The 19,820-nt window shown below is 43.1% G+C and overlaps 1 protein-coding gene and 1 long non-coding RNA gene across 10 annotated transcripts in view; one reads left to right on the forward strand and one right to left on the reverse strand.

The window, feature by feature from the left end:
• Positions 1-522: 522 nt before the first annotated feature.
• On the reverse strand, positions 523-18,486 carry LOC118541903 (uncharacterized). The gene is made up of 3 exons (XR_013449583.1): positions 18,371-18,486; positions 3,325-3,400; positions 523-1,396 (listed from the first exon to the last, which is right to left on the reverse strand). It is a non-coding gene; the product is annotated as an uncharacterized LOC118541903 (long non-coding RNA).
• Positions 17,871-19,820, forward strand: part of ATE1 (arginyltransferase 1) — a 167,561-nt gene continuing 165,611 nt past the window's right edge. For 5 of the 9 annotated variants that reach the window (XM_078077053.1, XM_078077047.1, XM_078077046.1 and 2 more), the window contains exon 1: positions 18,563-18,705. In XM_078077053.1, the coding sequence (XP_077933179.1) occupies positions 18,600-18,705 (106 nt within the window). In that variant the 5' untranslated portion in view covers positions 18,563-18,599. Of the gene's footprint in view, positions 18,187-18,562; positions 18,706-19,527; positions 19,613-19,820 lie in introns of those variants that run through there. The other 4 variants (XM_078077054.1, XM_078077049.1, XM_078077048.1 and 1 more) reach the window with 4 other exon arrangements.

The raw sequence follows: 19,820 nt of genomic DNA on the forward strand, positions 1-19,820 counted from the left end.
TAGTAGATTAAAAGATGGCTGCAAGTTTCTTTGAGAGGAAGAGTCTGTTTCCTCCCCGCCTTGAGTCTGGGCTGATCTTGGTGACTTGTCTGAGCAACAGAATATGGCAGAAGTGATGTTCTAGGACTGCGGAGGCTAGGTCAAAAGAACTTTTGTGGAGTCTGAGAGGTCACCAGAGCCGGAATCACCATGTAATAAGGCCAGAAACCACATGGAGAGAGGAGACGGGGACTGGGACCAGCTAAGCCCAGCCTTCTAGTCAACCCAAGGGCACGCGGTCTGTACCCTCTAGTCCAGCTGTCACCTGAATATCCCCAAGCAGCTCCGGTGGTGCGGGATGGGGGAGAAAAATCACCCAGCCAAGTTCTGCCTGAATTCCTAATACGGAATTGTGAGATATAATAAAATAGTGGTGGATTTAAGTCACTAAGTTTTGGGATAGTTATGCAGATAGTTGAAATAAACACTCAGTTTAACATTTTTCCCCCCAAGTTTGATGCAAACAAACTTAGAAACACAATGCGGGGTGTGGGATTTTACTGCCCTGACAGTTGTCAAAGTATGCCAGCCTAAAAAAGAAACACAATAATCCAGAAAATAACTTAAACTTTTTTTTCTCTAGTTGACTTCTCAAAAATGGTGGCATACTCAAGAGCTCTCGTTGGAGTGGCTTTTTTACGTTATCCTCTTTTCTGGACTTTTCCATGAGGATGGTCACTTCGATGAGTGCTTCCTGGTAAGGCTGGGCAATCGGGTAGGCTGTGATCCGTTCGAATTCTTTCTCTTCCTCCTTGTGTGTTGCAGGCCTGTGGAGAGGAGTGGGGGCAGAGATCTTCCAAGCACGCAGTCTCTCACTTCTCTGCTCCGTGAGCTCTCTCCCCCGAATCATTCGATCCTGATGCCCCTTGATCTGTTCCTTTGCCCAGGCCGCCCTGTGCTTTTTGGTCTTAGTTTTGTGGGTTTTCTGGATAGTTTCAGTCTTTTCCTCCTTCCCTAGGGTTAATATGTTGGGGAAGACTGTTTCACTTGGAATCTTTTGAGGGAGGAGCCGATACTTGTGGTCTCTGAGGCCTCTGGCTCGTTCCGCTCGGTATATGTGCTTCTCTATGTGGCCCAGCTCCCTCTCAGGCACTAAATAGTCCCATCTTTTAGCGTCTCCTGTTTTTTCACGTTGGGGTCTCTCTCTCTCTATTTTAATTTCCCGCCTTGGCACCATCAGGTATCTCCATGCTTCCCCCAGCATCATCTCTTGATGCCGCCGATAGTAGTACGTCTCTGCTTCGGCAAACCGGAAGTCAAAAGACACGGCTTTGAGCTGATGAAGTGTTTCATTCTCCTGCTGAGACTTCTGGAGCAAAAATTTCCTCACTTTTGAAGAATGGACACCACCTAAACTCTTGTCAGAGGGAAGTGTTAAAAGGTTTTTAAGTTGGCTGTCCTTTTGTTACAGGCCATGATACAGATCACAAGTGGCTGGTGGCTCTTCCTGGCACTCTGACACATGTCCCTGGTGGGGGGATCTCTTAGCCGTGTTCCCTGGCTTTCTCTTCAAACCTCCCACACTCCCCTCCCCCAGGATCCCCCTCCGGTTGAAGAGTTCGCCTTAGACTTCCTTGAGAAAACAGAAGCACTCAGTCAGGAACGCCCTCCTCTTCCCATTGCCAGAACCACCGCCATGCATGGATCCTGGGCCCTGCCCTTAGAATGGAAACATTGCCCCTTTGTCTATCAAAAGCCAGTTCTCCCATCTGTCCTTGTGAAGCTTCAGGAACTTAATTTGCAAATTTTTACCAAGTTTTCTTTCCTCCTTCATCAAAATTTCCCCTGTACTGGATCACTCCCGTCAGCATAAAAATATGTTCCAGTATATATATCATCTTTAAGCAGAAAAGGAAAACGTTTCCTTTGCCGCACATCCCATCTTGGCTCCCTTTCACCGTGTGCCATGAAGCAGACACCTAGAACCCCTCTCCACTTCCCCACTGCCCAGTTCCCCCTCGGTCCTCCTCAGGTGGGTTTCCAGGCCCCCACTGCCCCCAGACTGCTCTCATCTAGGTCGTGAAGGATCTCCACAGCAACAAATTCAGTGGTCCTGTCTCTGTCCCTGTCATACTTGACCTCAGCAGCATTTTACAGAGTTGAGTACTTTACTTTCCTCTGGCTTCCAGGCTGTGGCCAAGGGCATGTGACCAAGGTGATCCTGCCCCCCCCCCCCCCCCCCGCCCCGAGACTGTTCCAGCCATTAGCCAAATATCCCCAGGTGACTGAATAGCCCTTCATTCTCTTCCTACCTCATGGCCACACCCTTCCACCTACTTTGCTGGTTCTGTCTTTTAAATGTAATGCAAGAAAATACAACAGAAATTGTCACTTAAGATGAGCATATTCTCATCTTAGAGCATAGACTCTCTTGGGCATGGACACTCTCAGTCACTCAACAAGGTGACCTACCATGTGTCTCAGACTGCTCGAGAGGGGGCAGTAAGGGATGAGCAAGACCATCGAGGCACACGAGACTGACCTGTACTCACCTCTCAACTTCACCCCTAGATATGATCTACTTAACATCTCCACTTGGCTCTTCTTCCAACGTGCTTCCTTCTCTTTCCCCCTTCTCAGTCTGTCCCTACTAACTTCAAAATGCCCCCACCCTAGGGTAGCAGCCTCATTAGCTTCCCTGAATCCATGCTTCTCTCTGCAGCCCCACCAGACCACGCACACAGCAACCAGGGGGGGATCTCTGTATCAAACACAAATCTGAGCATGTCCGTTCCCTGCACTGAAACCTAGGAGAGTGTCCTGTTGCTTTGAGGAGAAAATCCCAAATCCCAGTATGGCTTTCATAATTTGGCTCCTGACTACCTCTCAGCTCACCTGCTTGTCCACTCTGCTGCAGCCACACTGACTTTTCTGTTCCTCAAAAACCATATTCTCTTTGCCATCTGAGTATTTTCACATGTTCCTCCTTCATAGACTCCCAAACACACAATACAGCAACTCTGACTACAGTATTATGTACGTAATCTTTAGGTTTTAGCTTAAATGTTACTTCCTCAGACCTTCCACGTATTTGTTCAAATAAAATCCCATCTTTCATGACCCTTATCACAATTTGTGGTAACTGTTTAATGTCCACGTCCCCCACTTGCCCTGGCCCTGTGGGGGCACAAGCGATGTTTGCTTTGTTCAGTGCTGTCTAGCCGGAACCAAGCCCAACAGACGAAGCACTTTGGCTTGAAACACTCAGGCCCTTTCTACCTTGGGGAGAAACTTTTTGTGATGGTATTACTGACTCCAGAGTTCATGGCAAACATATTTCCTCACCTTAATCTTCTTTTCTAGTGGGGACTGGGAACCCACTGCAATCCGAGGGTCCTGAGTGTTTCTGGCCCAGGCCAATCTGGAAGATTAAAAAGAGAAATCGCACTAGGATTTGGAGAAAGGTTTCAGGAAACCTGGCCCTGGTGTGAATTGAGGTAGGGTGTGGATTTGGGACTTGCTTTTCACATGTTTGTCACACACTTTTCAACAGCAAGAGGCATTTCTCTGTGCCAATAGGCAGGACTTTTGCTAACTTGTAGCTTTCCTTGAAGCAAGGAAGGAATGCTCTCTGATAAAAATATGAATAAAGAGCCATATTGAGTTTGAGGTTGCGGCTAACAGAAATACCTTTATTTTAACACTGGAGAGGGGAGGCTGAGTTGCTATTTCAAATTCCACAAGCCATGGTTTGTATAATTGTTCGTAGAACAAAGAACCTTGCCTTGGATGAGAAAATAAGTTTTCAAAGCTGGTCAGTCCCTTTTAAGTTCAGTTATGCATAAAATTATAAATAGTATAATTTATAAGGTATCATTAATTTCCAACAACAGCTAACTGTAACGTTTCATGATTCTTGTCAAATGTTTATATTTTAGATAGCCAATAAAACAATTTGATGGCAAGAAAATTTGTTTTGTTTTGTTTTTTAATTTAATGCAGGAAAATACAGCTGAGAAATTTGCAGTCACATTTAGGTATCCTGGAGAACTCTTATTTCTTAGCCTGCTTAGTTAGCAAATAGATTCTGTTTAGCAACCTGGGTTGTAAATATTCTGTTTCTCTGACTTCTCTCTTTTTCATTAAGATTTTATTTATTTGAGAGTGAGAGAGAGCACGAGAGCAGGGTGAGGGGCAGAGGGAGAAGGAGACTCCCTGCTGAGCAAGGAGCCCGACGCGCAGCTCGATCCCAGGACCCTGAGATCATGACCTGAGCCCAAGGCAGATGCTTTACCGACTGAACCACCCAGGCTCCCCTCTCTGACTTCTCTCTGCAGCAAAAGAGGATTTTATAATATAGACAGATAAAAAAACAAAACTATAGTTACCGTGTAAGTAAAGCTAATTTCTTAAACAGACTCCTGCTTCCGCTTTCATGTTTTTCTTTTCTATGAGGTTCTTATATTATCTCCGTAACAGCATTTACTGAGCTTACTATACACTGGGTGATGTGCGGGGCCCTTAAGTGGGTCCTTTTACTTCGTCTCCCACACAGTCCGCGAGGGAGGCACTCATCAGGCCTCGCTGCAAAGACACCTGAGGCCAGAGAGGTTCCGTGACTCCTGTTTCAGAGGCAGGATGTGCGCCTGCGCGACTCCAGAGCACATTTTCGTTCCTGTGCTACACTCGTTCCCAGATAATCGAACATTCTCCTGCCTTTAACTCAAAATGGAAGGAAATAATACCTACTGTTCTTCCGCACTCAGATCCAACCATTCTGAGTCTGTCACCGGGGGACGGCGTGAGGGTGGGGTCCGCGCTGCCAGTCGGTCCTTCCCTGGGCTCCCCCCGCACCCTCCCCGCCCGGCGCCCGTGGCCACCCCGCGAGTAGCCTTGTGCTGCGGATCTTCCGTGTCGTTTCTTTCTGCCAGTGTCCTATCCATCGCCAGCTTTGCGAACAACATGCTTGCTTCTTCGCCCTCTTCCTCACAGCGTCTGCTTTCCCAGGGCTGGGCTCCAGTCCCTCGTTCTCTGTTCTGCAAGGTACTGTTCTCCAGCCAGCACCTTCCCGGCCCTCTCAGACTTCCCGCTCTCCACTGTTGGTCCTTCAGGATGCCTTGGGTTGATTTCTAGGGCAACCAGAGGCAGTCACAAGCTTTTGTATGTGTCATCACCATCCTAGATTGAGACTACTGTGAGGTGGTAGGTGAAGACATCGTCTGGCTGGCAGGGAATGCATCCAGTGTGAGCTGGGCTGATTGACCGCGGACAGAAAGTGCAAGGGGCTGTGTTTCACAGATAGGACAGCTCTTCTCGGTGTACCTGGAGAAAGCATCTTCCAAGGTAATGGGAGCATCTTTGTCATTTTTGTTTGCTTGGGCTTTTTTGGGGGTGGGGATATATATTATGTATCTTCCATAGAAATGTAACCTAGGGAGAGCTGGGGGGGGGGGGAGGGACCTGCATGCACAGTCCCAGTAGCTGGCAGAGGGCAGACAGGCGTGTGGGTGGCCTGGTCACGTGGTCTCACCATCCTTTAGCTGGTGTGTCACTCAGCTAAATGTTGCTGCTGCTACGGAGCTTTTGAGCTCTACTCCTCTTTAATCTTTTAGCCACATATTTAATTATGTTCATACCTGGTCATTACTTAAGGACAAGCAGACAATACACCAATGTCAAAATACAAATTAATGAAATGATTCTGCATATTTAAGACACTTGTCACCATATAGTTAAGCTGCGGATGTCCAAATAAAGTCCTCATTGTTTCTCCTTCTTGAAATGTCTCTACTTCTTAAAATGTGAAAGGAGAAAATATAGTGATTGATTACAACCTGGCTTCTTACTTATTAAGAATAAAATCTATCCCTCCCCAAATATGCTGTATGCAGAGATGTGCTTGACACCACAGCCCTGAACTCATTCAGAAAAGAAATGAAACAGTTATGAAAGTAAATATGGGTATTTTATCAAAAATCAAAGAATTTCAAACAGCAAGTCATGACAGTGATTTCTGTTGATTTTCGTACCAAAACCTTGAATTACATTACAACCTACATTTTAATATTCACAAGATACCATTTTAACACTGATAAAATGTCATGTCACTCAGATATCAAACTCACGTGCTGTTCAGCCAAAATGTGTATATGCCTGTGATGTAACGGTATCATACTACCCCAAGTTCCTAGTATTCATTGACTCTGAGCCAGGCACTGTGTAAAGTGCTAAAAGGAAGGGGCGCCTGGGTGGCTCAGTTGGTTAAGTGTCTGCCTTCAGCTCAGGTCATGATCCTGGGGTCCTGTGATCAAGCCCTGCACTGGGCTCCCTGCTCAGTGTGAAGCCTGCTTCTCTCTCTCCTTCTGCTGTCCCCCCTGCTTGTGCTCTCTCTCTCTCAAATAAATAAATAAAATCTTAAAAAAAAATAAAGTGTTAAAAGGTAATATCTTATTTACCCTCCTGAAAACTGAATATAGTTTTTTTTTTTTAGAGAGAGAGTGAGCATGAGTGGTGGGGGGTGGGGGTGCAGAGGGAGAGGGAGAGAGAGAAACTTAAGCAGGCTGTCTACACCCAGCATGGAGCCCAGTACAGGGCTCAATCTCAGGACCCTGAGATCATGACCTGAGTCAAAATCAAGAGTCAGGCAGATGCTTAACCAACTGAGCCACCCAGGAACCCCTAGCCTCCTTTTTGATAAAGAAAAATATGCAATTACTAATATGAGCCTCTTTTTACGTAAGAAATCAGCTTAATTAAAATAAAACAAAAAAGACAATCATGTGGACCTAAAAGTACTTTTTATTTAAGTATTATGCTTTGAATTGTTTCTTTTTCCTGATAAGAGAAACAAGGGATGAAGACTATAAGCCAGGGAAATAAATGTTTTTAACAGCAAATCAGGTTGAAGCACCTATCAGCAAGACTAGACTTCGCCCTAACATAAACAAAAGGTGGCCTGAGCTGTGTCTTTCTATGAGAAACATAAAAAGAACTCTTTGCTAACAAGTATTTTATCATATACCTAAATTTTAATCTTTTGTCAAAAGTCATGAAATGTGTTTGAGTAGTTATGAGAAATCCTCCCTGGGGAAGGAGAGGTTAGTTGTTCCTGAGCTGAAATTATCGTTAACCACTTCTCATGACATGGAACTTGAAACAAACCAGAGCGTCATCACAGACTAACTGTTGGCACTGGAAACTGCATGCTGCCCGCTGACCCCATTTTGCCAGAGTTTGAAAACAGACTCAAATAAAAAATAGAAGTTCCTCTGATAGTATCTAAACATAAAACACTGACACTCCAACTACCCTATTCGGTAATGTTATTATTCTTCTGCCGATTTTCCAATTAGGAGGAAACGTGGCTGAGAGAGTTATGTGATGTGTTCAAGGCCACACAGTTGCCCAGGGGGAGACTGAAACTTGAACATGGATGTCTGAAAGCCAAGCTTGTGATCTTCCACATGCTATCCACCTGACCTTGGAAAATGGGAGGGGTGGAAACACAGCCCTCACCTTCGTGGCGCTCACAACCCAATGGGGGAGGCAAGAAATAGACACAAGTGCACGTGTATGATGTAGCCATACAAAAGGGACGCGTAAGTATGGGCCGAAAACAAAGGGCAGGAGTCATCAGTATGAGGTGGGACTGAACGTGGAGGACCTGCTGGGGAGCACATTCTGAGTAGAGTGGCAGAAATGTGGGAGACACTCCTGAGACCAAAGAAGCAAGAGGTGACCTGTCAGTGGTTGCTAGAGGAAGCTGAACGGGCAGGGCACCACATGTGGGGAGCAACACCAGAACCAGAATATGATGTAGAGGAATTATGGTGACTTCCCCAAACAAACGGAGAACTTTGTTAATAGGAAAATTATTGAGGGGAAATCGGAGGGGGAGACGAACCATGAGAGACTATGGACTCTGAGAAACAAACTGAGGGTTCCAGAGGGGAGGGGTGTGGGGGGATGGGTTAGCCCGGTGATGGGTATTAAGGAGGGCACGTACTGCATGGAGCACTGGGTGTAATACGCAAACAATGAATCATGGAACACTACATTAAAAACTAATGATGTAATGTATGGTGACTAACATAACATTATAAAATAAAATTAATAAAAAAAAATAGGAAAATTATTAAAAAGAAGTGGCAGGAGAGAAAAGATCCTGAAACCATAAGGCCTGGAAGCAGAGGCAGGTAGAGAATTGGGTTCGTCCATTGGTGCTGTGAGAACCTGGTTCTAGACCAGCATTGTTCAATGAAAACAGAATGTAAGTCACAGAGTAATTTAACGTTTTCTAGGAGCTACATTAAAAAAAGTAAGCAGAAACAGGCGAGATTAATTTTAGTGATGTATTTTAACCCATGATATCCAAAATATCATCTCAACCTGCAATCAACTTAAAATTTTTTATACTGCTGTTCTGTTTTCATTAATAAATTTAATTTTTAAAGAGCGCCTATAGTTTACAGAAATAGTGATTAAAAAGTACTCTCACCCTCCAAGTTCCCCCATTATTTATATCTTGTATTAGTATGGTATACTTGTTATCACTGACAAACCAATATTGCCGAATTATTATTAACTAAAGTCCGTAGCTTACACTGAGTTTTACTCTGTCTTGTACATTCCATGGGTTTTAACAAATGTGTAGTGACAGGTGTCCATCGTTACTGCATCATACAGAATTTTATCACTGCCCTAAAAATCCAATGTTCCAGCTATTTGTCCCTCCCTCACTCTGCATCCTAAACCCCAGCAACCACTGATCTTTTTACTGTCTCATAGTTTTGCCATTTCCAGAATGCCATATAGTTGGCATCATACGGTATGACTTTTTCATGCTGAAAAGGCTTTTTCAGATTGGCTTGTTTCACTAAGTAATATGCTTTTAATATTCCTCCATGTCTTTTCATGGCTTCATACATAGCTCGTTTCTTCTTATCGCTCAACAATATTCCATTGTTGCTTTATCCATTCACCTATTGAAGGACATTTTGCTGGCTTCCAGTTTTGGCAATTATGAATAAAGCTACTATTAACATTTGTGTGCAGGCTTTTGTGTGGATATAAGCCTTCGACTATTTGGTTATATACCAAGGATTATGGATCATATGATAGTATATTTAGTATTATAAGAAACTGCCAAACTATCTTCCAAAGTAGCTCTACATTTTGCCTCCCCACCAGCAACGAATGAAAGTTCCTTTTGCTCCACGTCCTTGCTAGTATTTAGTGTTGTCAGTGTTGTGAATTTTAGCCACTGCAGGAGGTGTGAATGCTATTTTGTTATCATTTTAATTTGCAATTTGCTAATATCATATGATGCTGAGCATCTTATTATATGCTTATTTGCCATCTGTTTATCTTTGGTAGGTATCTGTTCAGATCTTTTGCCTATTTTTAATTGGGTTGTTTGTTTTCTTGCTGAGAATTTTAAGATTTTTTTTTATATGTTTTAGATACCAGTCCTTTAGCAGAAATGTGTTTTACTAAGACTTTGTCCCATTCTATGGCTTGTCTTTTCATTCTTTTGCCAAGCAGAAGTTTTTAATTTTAATAAAGTACAACTTTAATTTTTTCTTTCATGGGCCATGTTTGTGTGTTCTGTCTAAAAAGTCATCACTAAAACCAAGGTCACCTAGATTTCTCCTATGTTGTCTTCTAGGGGTTTTAGTTTTGTGCTTTACATTTAGGCTTATGATCCATTTTTGAGTTAATTTTTATTAAAGGTATGAGGTCTGTGTCTAGATTAATTTATAAATTTATTTTGCATGTGGATGCCCAGTTCCAGCACCAATTTTTGAAAAGACTATCCTTTCTTCATTGAATTGCCTTTGCTCCTTTGTCAAAGATCAGTTAACTATATTTGTGTGGGTCTATTTCTGGGCTTTCTATCCTGTTCTATTGATCTATTTGTTCTTTAACCAATACCACACGGTTTTAATTACTGTAGCTTTATAATAAATCTTAAAGTCTGGTAGAGTCAGTCCTCTGGTTTTGTTTTCTCCTCTAACATTGTTTTGGTTGTTCTGAGTCTTTTGCCTCTTCATATGAATTTTGGAGTCCGTTGGTCGATATGCACAAAATAACTGCTGAGACTTTTATTGGGATTACATTGAATCTAAAGAGCAAGTTGGGAAGAAATGATATCTTAACAGTATTCATATTCCTGTCAACGAACATGGATCATCTCTCCATATATTTACATCTTTTTTGATTTGTTCCATCTGAGGTCTGTAGTTTTCCTTTTATAGATCTTATACATATTTTGTTAGATTTATACCTAAGTATTTCTCTTTTTTTCTGGTGATAATGTAAATGGTATTGTGTTGTGTTTATTTTTTTATAATTTTTTTTTAAGATTTTATTTATTTGACACAGAGAGAGCTAGAGAGAGAGACAGAGAGCAAGCACAAGCAGGGGGAATGGCAGGCAGGGGAGAAGCAGGCTCCTGGCTGAGCAAGGAGCCCGACGTGGGGCTTGATCCCAGCACCCTGGGATCATGACCTGAGCCGAAAGCAGCTGCTTAACTGACTGAGTCACCCAGGCGCCCCTGGTATTGTGTTTTTAATTTCAAATTCCAATGGTTCATTTCTGATATATAGGAAAGAGACTGCTTCTTATTATATTAACTTTGTATCCCGCAACTTTGTTATAATTGGTTATTAGTTCCAGATTTTTATTGTTGTTATTTGGAATTTTCCATTTGGCCAATCATGTCATCTGTGGACAAAAACAGTTTTATTCCTTTCTTCCTAAACTATAAGCCTTTTATTCCTTTTCTTGTTTATTGCATTAGCTGGGACTTCCAGCATGATGTTGAGTAGCTGTGGTGAGAGGGGCCATCCTTGCCTTGTTCATGATCTAGTTGAGAAAGCAACTAGTTTCTCACCATTAAGTATGAGAAACTAGTTGTAGGTCTTTTTGCAGATGTTCTTTATCAAATCAAATTGAGGAAGTTCCTCTTTATTCCTAGTTTGCTGAGAGCTTTTATCATGAATAAGTGTTGGACTTTGCCAAACACCTTTTCTGCATCTACTGATATGACTTTTCTTCTTTAGCACGTTGACGACATGGATTACATTGTTTTGAAAGGTATAATAGTATGTAATTCCTTTTATATATAGTTGAGTTCCATTTACAAATTTTTTTTTTTGAGGATTTTCACATCTATGTTCATTAGAGATATTGGTCTGTAGTCTTCTTGTAATGTCTTTGGTTTTGATATTAGGTAATGCTGGCCTCATAGAATGGCTTAGAAAATTCCCTTTGCTTCTATTTTCTGGAAGAGACTACAGAGAGATGGTATAATTTCTTCCTTAAATGTTTGGTAGAATTCATCAATGAACCCATCTGGCCCCAGAGCTTTCTGTTTTCAAAGGTTATTCATTATTAATTCCATTTCTTTAGATATAGGCCTAATCAGGTTATGTTTTTCTTCTTGTGTGAGTTTTGGTAGATTGTATCTTTCAAAGAATTAATCCATTTCCTGTAGGTTATCATATGTGTGGACACAGTTGCTCATAATATTCCTGTTATACTTTTAATGTCCATGGGATCAGTAATGATGGTCCTTCTTTCATTTCTAATAGTGGCAATTTGTCTTCTCATTTTGTTTTAATTTGCCTCACTGGAGGTTTATCAATCTTACTGATCATTTCAAAGAATTAACTTGTTTTGTTGAATTTCTCTATTGATTTCTTGTATTCAGTTTCATTTATTTTTGCTTTAATTTTTTGTTGTTTTTCTGCTTATTTTGGATTTAGTTTGCTCTCCTTTTTCTAGTTTTCTGAGGTAGAAGCTTAGATTATTAAGATCTTTTTTCTAATATACATATTCAATGCTATAAATACCCTCTAAGCACTGCTTTTGCCACATCTCACAAAGTGAGTAAGCTGTACAGTTGACCCTTGAACAACACTTATGCAGAGGTCCACTTATTTGTGGATTTTGAGGAATATGTACTGTAAATGTATTTTCTTTTCCTTGTAACTTTCTTAATAACATCTTTCTCTAGATGACTGTAAGAATACAGTATATAATACATATAACACAAAAATATGTATTAAGACTATGTTATTGGTAAGGCTTCCGGTCAACAGTAGGGTATTAGTAGTTGTTTTGGGGGAGTCAAGATTTATATGTGGATTTTTGACTGTGTGTGGGGGTGCTGGCACCCCTAACCCCAGCATTGTTCAAGGTCAATTGTATTTTCATTTAGTTCAAAATATTTTTGAACTTCTTTGATCCAAGCGTTGTTTAGAAGTGTGTTGTTTAATCTCTGAATATTTTGGAATTCTCCAACTACCTTTCTGTTGTTGATATCTAGTTTAATTCCATTGTGATCTGAAAGCATAATTTGTATGGTTTCTGTTCTTTTAAACTTGTTTTTTTATGGCACAGAAGGTGGTCTATTTTGGTAAATGTTCCATGTGAGCTTGAGAAGAGTGTGTATTCTGTTGCTATTGGATTAAGGATTCTATAGATGTCAGTTAGATCCAGTTGATTGATGGTGTTGTTGAGTTCAATCAAATTTTCTGCCTGTTGGATCTGTCAGTTACCGATATACGGGCACAGAAGTGTCTAAATATCATAGTGGATTCATCTATTTCTCCTTGCAAGTCTCAGTTTTCACCTCACATATTTTGCCACTCTGTAACTAGGTGCATATACATTAAAAATTGTTTTCTTGGAGAATTGACCACTTACCATCATGTAATGTCCCTCTTTATCCCTAACTTTCCTTGCCCTGAAATTTACTTTGAATTTAATATAGCTACTCCAGCTTTTGTTTGACTAGTGTTAACAGCAGTCTATCTTTCTTCATCCTTTTACTTTTAATCTTTGTTTTTATGTTTAAAGTGGATTTTGTTTTTGGTAGATAACAAATAGTTGGGTCTTATTTTTTTTTATCCAGTCTGACAGTCTGTTTTTTAATTGGTATATTTAAACCATTGACATTTAAAATGATTATTGATGTAACTGGATTAGTATCTACTATATTTGTTATTGTTTTCTAGTCATTGCTCTTGTTCTTTCTTTCTTTTCTTTTTTTTTGTCTTCCACTCTTTTTCTGGTTTTAACTGTGCATTTCATAATTCTTTTTTCTCCTCTCTAAGCAGAGCAATTTTTTTTTCTTTTCTAAATGGTTGTACTTGAGTTTACACTATACATTCACAACTAATCCAAGTTCTCTTTCAAATAACATTACATCACTTCATAGGCAGTGCAGGTACCTTAAAAGAGTATTCCCAGTTCCTCCCTCCCATCCATTATAACACTGCTGTTATTCATTTACCCATAAACATAAAATTACTGTATGCAAGTTGCTATTATTATTTTGACCATCTGTTATCTGTTAGAGCAATTAAATTTTTAAAAATGAAAAATTTGATTTTATCTCCATTTGTTCCTTCTCTAATAAGGCTTTTCCTTTCTTTATGTAAATTAGTTTCTGACCTATATCATTTTCCTTCTTTCTGAAGAATTTCTTTAACATTTCTTGCAAATTAGGTCTACTGGTGACAAATTCCCTCCAGTTTTGTTTGTCTGAGAAAGTCTTTATAGGAATACCTTGTTTTATTGAGCTTCACCATACTGCACTTTGCAGATATTGTGTATTTTTAAATTGAAGGTTTGTGGCAACTGTGCATTGAGCAAGTTTACTGGCAATATTTTTCCAACAGTATTTGCTCACTTCGTGCCTCTGTGTCACATTTTGGTAATTCTTCTGGTGTTTTAAATTTGTTATTATATTTGTTACGGTGATCTGCGATCAGTGATGATGACTGGCTGAGAGTTCAGATGGTGGTTAGCATTTTTTAGTAATAAAGCATTTTAAATTAAAGTATGCACTTTTTTTAAGACATAATGCCATCGCACATTTACTTTTATGTGCACTGGGAAACCAAAAAAATCCATTTGATTCGCTTTATCACAATATTTGCTTTACTGCAGTGGTCTGCCACTGAACCCCAATATCTCTGAGGTATGGCTATACTTCTCTTTCACTTTTGCAGGATAATTTCGCTGGATACAGAATTGTAGGTTGGTGTTTTTTTTTTTTTCCCCAACACTTTAAATATTTCACTTCCCTCTCTTCTTGCTTGCATGCTTTCCAAAGAAAAGTCCAATGTAATTCTTATTCTTGCCCCTCTATTAGTAAGGGTTTTCTTTCCCCTGGCTTTTTCAAGAGATTTGCTTGTCTTTGATTTTATACATTTTGAATATGATTATGCTTACATTTTTGGCATTTATCCTGCCTCATGTTTTACACCACTATAATTTAAAAATTCCAATAAATTTAAATAAATTAAAATAAAAAGCTCAGTTCCCCTGCTTCACTAGGCATATTTTAGGTACTCAATAGCCATGAGTGGCTAGTAGCTACTGTTAAACTTAAAAATAAAACTGTCAGTTATTTTCCTAGCAAAAATGGGTTTATTTTTTTTTTTAAAGATTTTATTTATTTATTTGACAGAGAGAGACACAGCGAGAGAGAGAACACAAGCAGGGGGAGTGGGAGAGGGAGAAGCAGGCTTCCTGCCGAGCAGGGAGCCCGATGCGGGGCTCGATCCCAGGACCCTGGGATCATGACCTGAGCCGAAGGCAGACGCTTAACGACTGAGCCACCCAGGCGCCCCAAAAAATGGGTTTATTTGAGGATAGAGAACTGCAATCTGGGATAAGCAAGCCACAGCAAAACCACAGGCTAGTCCAGAAAACAAAGGAGAGGAACCCCGTTTTATAGAGGAAAGGAGGAATTTAGGAGGGTGGTAGTAAACAAAAAGTCCTTTGGAGTTTTGAAGTAGAGTGGCTTTTCATTGGCTGGGTTGTTGCCAGGGCAAGAGAAAGCACTTTCTTCCTCCTGCTGGGTAGTAAAATAGTATCCACCCTGCAAGATGTTTCTTACTTTGGGTCTGCAATTAATGATAAGGGCATGAGAGCTCTCTCACTTTCATTCTAAGTGAGGTTTCTCTTATTAATTTTTACACTACCAATTTGGAGAGCACATATCTACATGTTGGGAGGGAAAAGTCAAATCTGAGGCCTCTTGGCAGTGAATGGCCCACAAGGAAAGCATCTTCTAGGATTCCACCATCACCAGCACCTGAGACCCCTCGTGGTCCTATCCAACTCCCTGTCTCTCTGCTCATGCCGCACCTCCTTCCTAGAATGCCCCTCTTCTCTGCCTCAGGTTATCTGTATTTTACTCTTTTTTTCCTGACTTAACTTAGGCCCCAACTGAAACACTTTTTTCAGAAGAAAAAATGAATGTGTTTCACATCATTCCCTTTAAGGGACATGAATTGGGCCTATCCCATGCAGATTCCTTCACATCATCAGGGCCTTGTACTGAGTTTCACTCAGCTTTGCAGACTTGGTATCACACTCAGTACTGTAAGAAATGTTAATGGGCCCACACATGCTAGTGTTGCCAGCATTTCATTTCATTAAGTAAGAAAATTAAAAGTAAAGACAACTATCTATTGCTGGCAATTTCATGAATAAAAGAACATTCTAATAATGTCCTCTTCCCATGTCTGTCCACAAAAAGGTGGAAACTGAAGCTCTGCTTTTTCTCATTTAGGCCTGGAAGATGAAAACTTATTGTCTCTAAATTTCAGCAAAATAAAGACATCTAGGAACCACTGCCCTGTAGTCTTTGTTGATCTCTTCTCCACAATTTTATTTTTATCACCTTTCTCCCTCTGTTGTGGAAGGTCATTGAAAAGATGTGACCACCAGTTGACCCATGAGCTGGACCCAGGTGATCAGAGGCTCCTCGCCTCCTCCCCTGTCCTTGGAATGTGGGTCCCACTTGCCTCTTGCACTCCCAGAGGTTGCTGCAAGGATATTGCCTTGAGATAATGATGTGATGGTGAGAACACCTGCACAGTACACTTGACTGGACCCAGTTAAGGCCTCTCTCTATACAAACTTTTTTTTTTTTAAAGATTTTATTTATTTGAGAGAGAGAGACAGAGATAGCGAGAGAGAGAGAGCAGGAGCGGGAAGGAGAGGGAGAAGCAAGCTCCCCGCTGAGCAGGGAGCCTGATGCAGGGCTTGATCCCAGGACCCCGGGATCATGACCCGAGCTGAAAGCAGACACTCAACCAACTGAGCCACCCAGGAGCCCCTCTATACAAACTTTTAAGATTCAGGTGTTCAATAGCCATGGCTAGTATGGCTGTGTGGGGATCCACTCATCTTGCTGCTGCCCAAGACAAGCCTCATATGTAATTTCCCTTTGCTTATTAAGACTTCCACTAATGGGGGCACCTGGGTGGCTCAGTAGGTTATGCATCGGACTCTTGGTTTCAGCTCAGGTTCTGATTTTATGGCTTGTGAAATGGAGCCCCACGTCGCGCTCCACGCTCAGTGGGAATCTGCTTGGATATTCTCTCCCTCTACCCCTTCCCCTCTCGCATGTATGCTCACACACTCTTTCTCTCTCTGTAAAATAAATAAATCTTAAAAACAAAAAACTGCCACCTACCAACCTGGAGTGACCTGCCTCTACCTTTGGTCTCTCCCTGCCCTCCACGCATACTCTCTTATGTCTCTTACTAGTTGTGTGATCTTGTGTAGGTTATTTAGCCTCTCTGGTCTTCATTTCCTATGTTGTGAAGTTGCTCTAAGGATACATATGCCTAGGACATTGACATAATAGCTCTAGGTTGGCATTCCCTGGCAGAGGTTGGTCTAAGGCTTGGGCTAAGGTTGGGACAAAGGGACAGAAGTGAATCGGTACAGGACTATAATAAAAGCAAAAAGCCTCCTGGCCTCCTCCTTTCCGTCTGAGCATGGCATCTGCTGTCTTTGTTTCATTCCACAGGGTTTTACTTTCCTCCAAAATGAGAGCCTCTGGGAAAGGCCCAGGAATATTCAAATCTGCCATAATGGACAAAATGAATGAAGTCTGTCTTAATGGGTACTGATATGTAGCAAGGAACCTTCAAGTTTGAGGAGGAACCGGAGAAACCCAGAGGGGCCCTGAGAGCCTCCTACATGCTACATAGCTATCCCTTAGGTCTTTTCCCATTGTGTGAGGCACAAGTGATGCTTCGTAATATAACAGGTCACGGGGCTACCAAGACACCTCTTCAACTTAAGCAGGCATGTATCCAACATAGTGGACCTTGGGGTCAAGAATGTTAAAACTGACCTCCAAAGTTTACCTGTTTCTCCAAGTTTCATGATTTCACTTTTTAAAACACTGCAAAAAGATAATCAGCTTTACTGTTGACAAGGAAAAATAAAGACAATCTTAAATTACCTATGCACCTAAAGATTAAGGAGTATTACCCTGTTGGCGGTACTCATTTTTATACTTTGCTCCAGACTGTTACTCCCTAAAAAAATCCTCTTTAAAATAGGGGTTGCAAATTGGAAGTCCATAGGCTGAATTCAACTACATAAATCTTTTGTTTGGCCTGTACAGTTAAAAAAAAAAAAAAAAAACTTTAAAAATAACATTAAAAAAATTGTACACTAAAAATCAAGATTTTCATCTTCTCTTTCAAAGTTATAAGATGTGGTGGCAACAGGCTTATAATGGCACAAGGCGGCTACTGGCTCTGAAAGTTGTTTGCTTTAAAAACCTTAAGTGTTCAAGTCACCTACGCCCGCCATCCACAGAACACCTGCATATGGCATCGAAGAGCGGACGTGCTGGTTTGGAAGAAACCTGAGCTGGCCACCCAGATGGCTGTCAGGGACGGCCGAGATAGTAACTTTTATACTGAAACCTGCAGGAAACGACTGAGTCACAACCTCCGTGCCTCAGTTTCCTCATCTGTAAAACGGCGCTGACAATGAGCAGTTGTAGAAATGCTTGGCAAGGAATTACGCAAAGGGCCGGCCCTAACCACGCCAAGGGCTGGCCCTAACTCGGCGCCCGGGGGCACGACTACCACCTCGCTAAGGTCTCTTGCAGGCCTCTGCACCAGCAGAGACCGAGACCCTGAGGAGGTGCCAGGGGCGCGGGTTGCGGCGCTGAGACGCACCCCCCAGGCTTCGTCCTCCTCCCCTCCCCGCCGCGGGCCCCCGCGCTCCGCCAAGGTTGGCCCCAGGGCGCCGAGAGGCGTGGCTGGCCCCGGCGGACCCTGGAGGCAGCCATGGCCTCGGTGGTGGAATACAAGGGGCTCAAGGCTGGCTACCACTGCGGCTACTGCGACTCCGAGGAGGGCAAGGTGTCCTGCGGTGAGTGTCCCCACAGACGGGGCTGGCGCGGCCGCCTGGCGTCCGACCCCCGCACCGCCCGCCGCGCCGCCAGCCCCTCGCCTGGGAGCTCACAGGCCCGGCTCCCCAAACTCCCACTCCCCTCTCCCAGACGCTTTTCCCCAGACTATTTCCCTTCACGCTCCTCTCTCCTCCTCACCCTCACCGAAGATGGCCGTCCTGGTCAGAGAAGGAACGGAAATAGCGGAAGGCTGCCCTCGGTCAAGATGGCGCGGGCGGCGTCAGCGTGCGGGACTCCTGGCGAACCCGGCCTGCGGGCGCCCGAGCAGCTTCGCGCGCGCCTCGGGGACTCCCAGGCGGCGCGGAGCATTGTGGGGTGGCGGCGACGGCGGCGGGGCCGGGCTGGGTCGCGTTGCGTTTGGAGGGCAGGGGCCATGGCTTCCTGGGCCGGTCTTTCGCCCAGCATCGTGGAGTATTTCGAGGGCGAGGACTCCTACCGCTGCGGCTATTGCAAGAATGAGTCGGGCAGTCGCTCCAATGGTGAGCGGGCCGGCGGGCGGGGGAGGGCGTCGCGGCCTCGGGGGCTCCGCGGCCGGCGGGCGTCCTCGGGGGTCGCGGCGCCCTGGCCCGGGCCGACCGGCTCGAGCGACGCGCGGCGGCTGGAGCCCCCGGCCAGGTCCTTTCCCGAGGCGGGTGTGCGGAACGCGACTCGCCGGTTTGGGCCGTGGCTGTCAATTAAAAATGGACCTCAGCTCTGATTCATCAGGGAAGCATCTAGGTGCTTATCCTTCACGCAGGTGCTCGGACGTGCGAGATAATGGTTGTCTCGCCGTGGCCCAGAGTGTGGAAACAGGTGTCCGTCTTCGTCTTCAGTCAGTAGGAGACGGTTAAATATGTGACAGCATGCCGTGCCAGGGAGCCCTGTAGTGCGGTCAGTTCCGCTGGGGCCGGCCTCTAAGTGCTGATGCTGATGTGGGATCATCCCCGATTTTAATTGTAGAATGCGGCGTGTCGGGTGGGCTATTTGTGTAGAAAGAGGTGTGTGCGCATATGTGGGCATGGGCGTCTGGATAAAATGTCCGGAAGAGCATACAAGACACTGGTGACCGACCACAGGCGCTGCTGGCGAGGGAGCCTGTTGGTACTAATGTGTTTGAAAATTTTACCAGGTGCTTATATGCCTTGTCATTCCTCGAATCACCCATTTCCAGAACGACAACAAAGCCAGCTTGTCATGGTTCAGGTTTATTTCGGAAGACTTGTTTTTTGTAAACAAAACATTATGTTTATTTCCTGCTGTGTCGTGCATTCGCAGATATAAAATCTTTTTCAAGGAATAGTCCAGCATTGTGGAAAATGGGATAACCATGAAGATACAAATTTACGTAATTTCCATTTAAGAAAAATATAAATGCCCTACAGCAGGGGAATGATTTGGACGATTATGGTATGTCCATTTACTTATTAATTGAAATTGTTTATTAGATGCTTGCAGGTAAGAGGGAGCAGAATGTAATATAATGCAGTCATTAGGAGTGATGGTTATGAAGATGAGCTGACAGAAAGATGTTTAAGTGTAGGGTTGAACGGAGAAAAACAGGATGCAAATGACGCATGTGACATGATCACAGTTCTGGGAGGATAAAAACCCAGGA

Source organism: Halichoerus grypus, chromosome 7 (assembly GCF_964656455.1).
Source record: "Halichoerus grypus chromosome 7, mHalGry1.hap1.1, whole genome shotgun sequence".
Classification (NCBI taxonomy): domain Eukaryota; kingdom Metazoa; phylum Chordata; class Mammalia; order Carnivora; family Phocidae; genus Halichoerus; species Halichoerus grypus.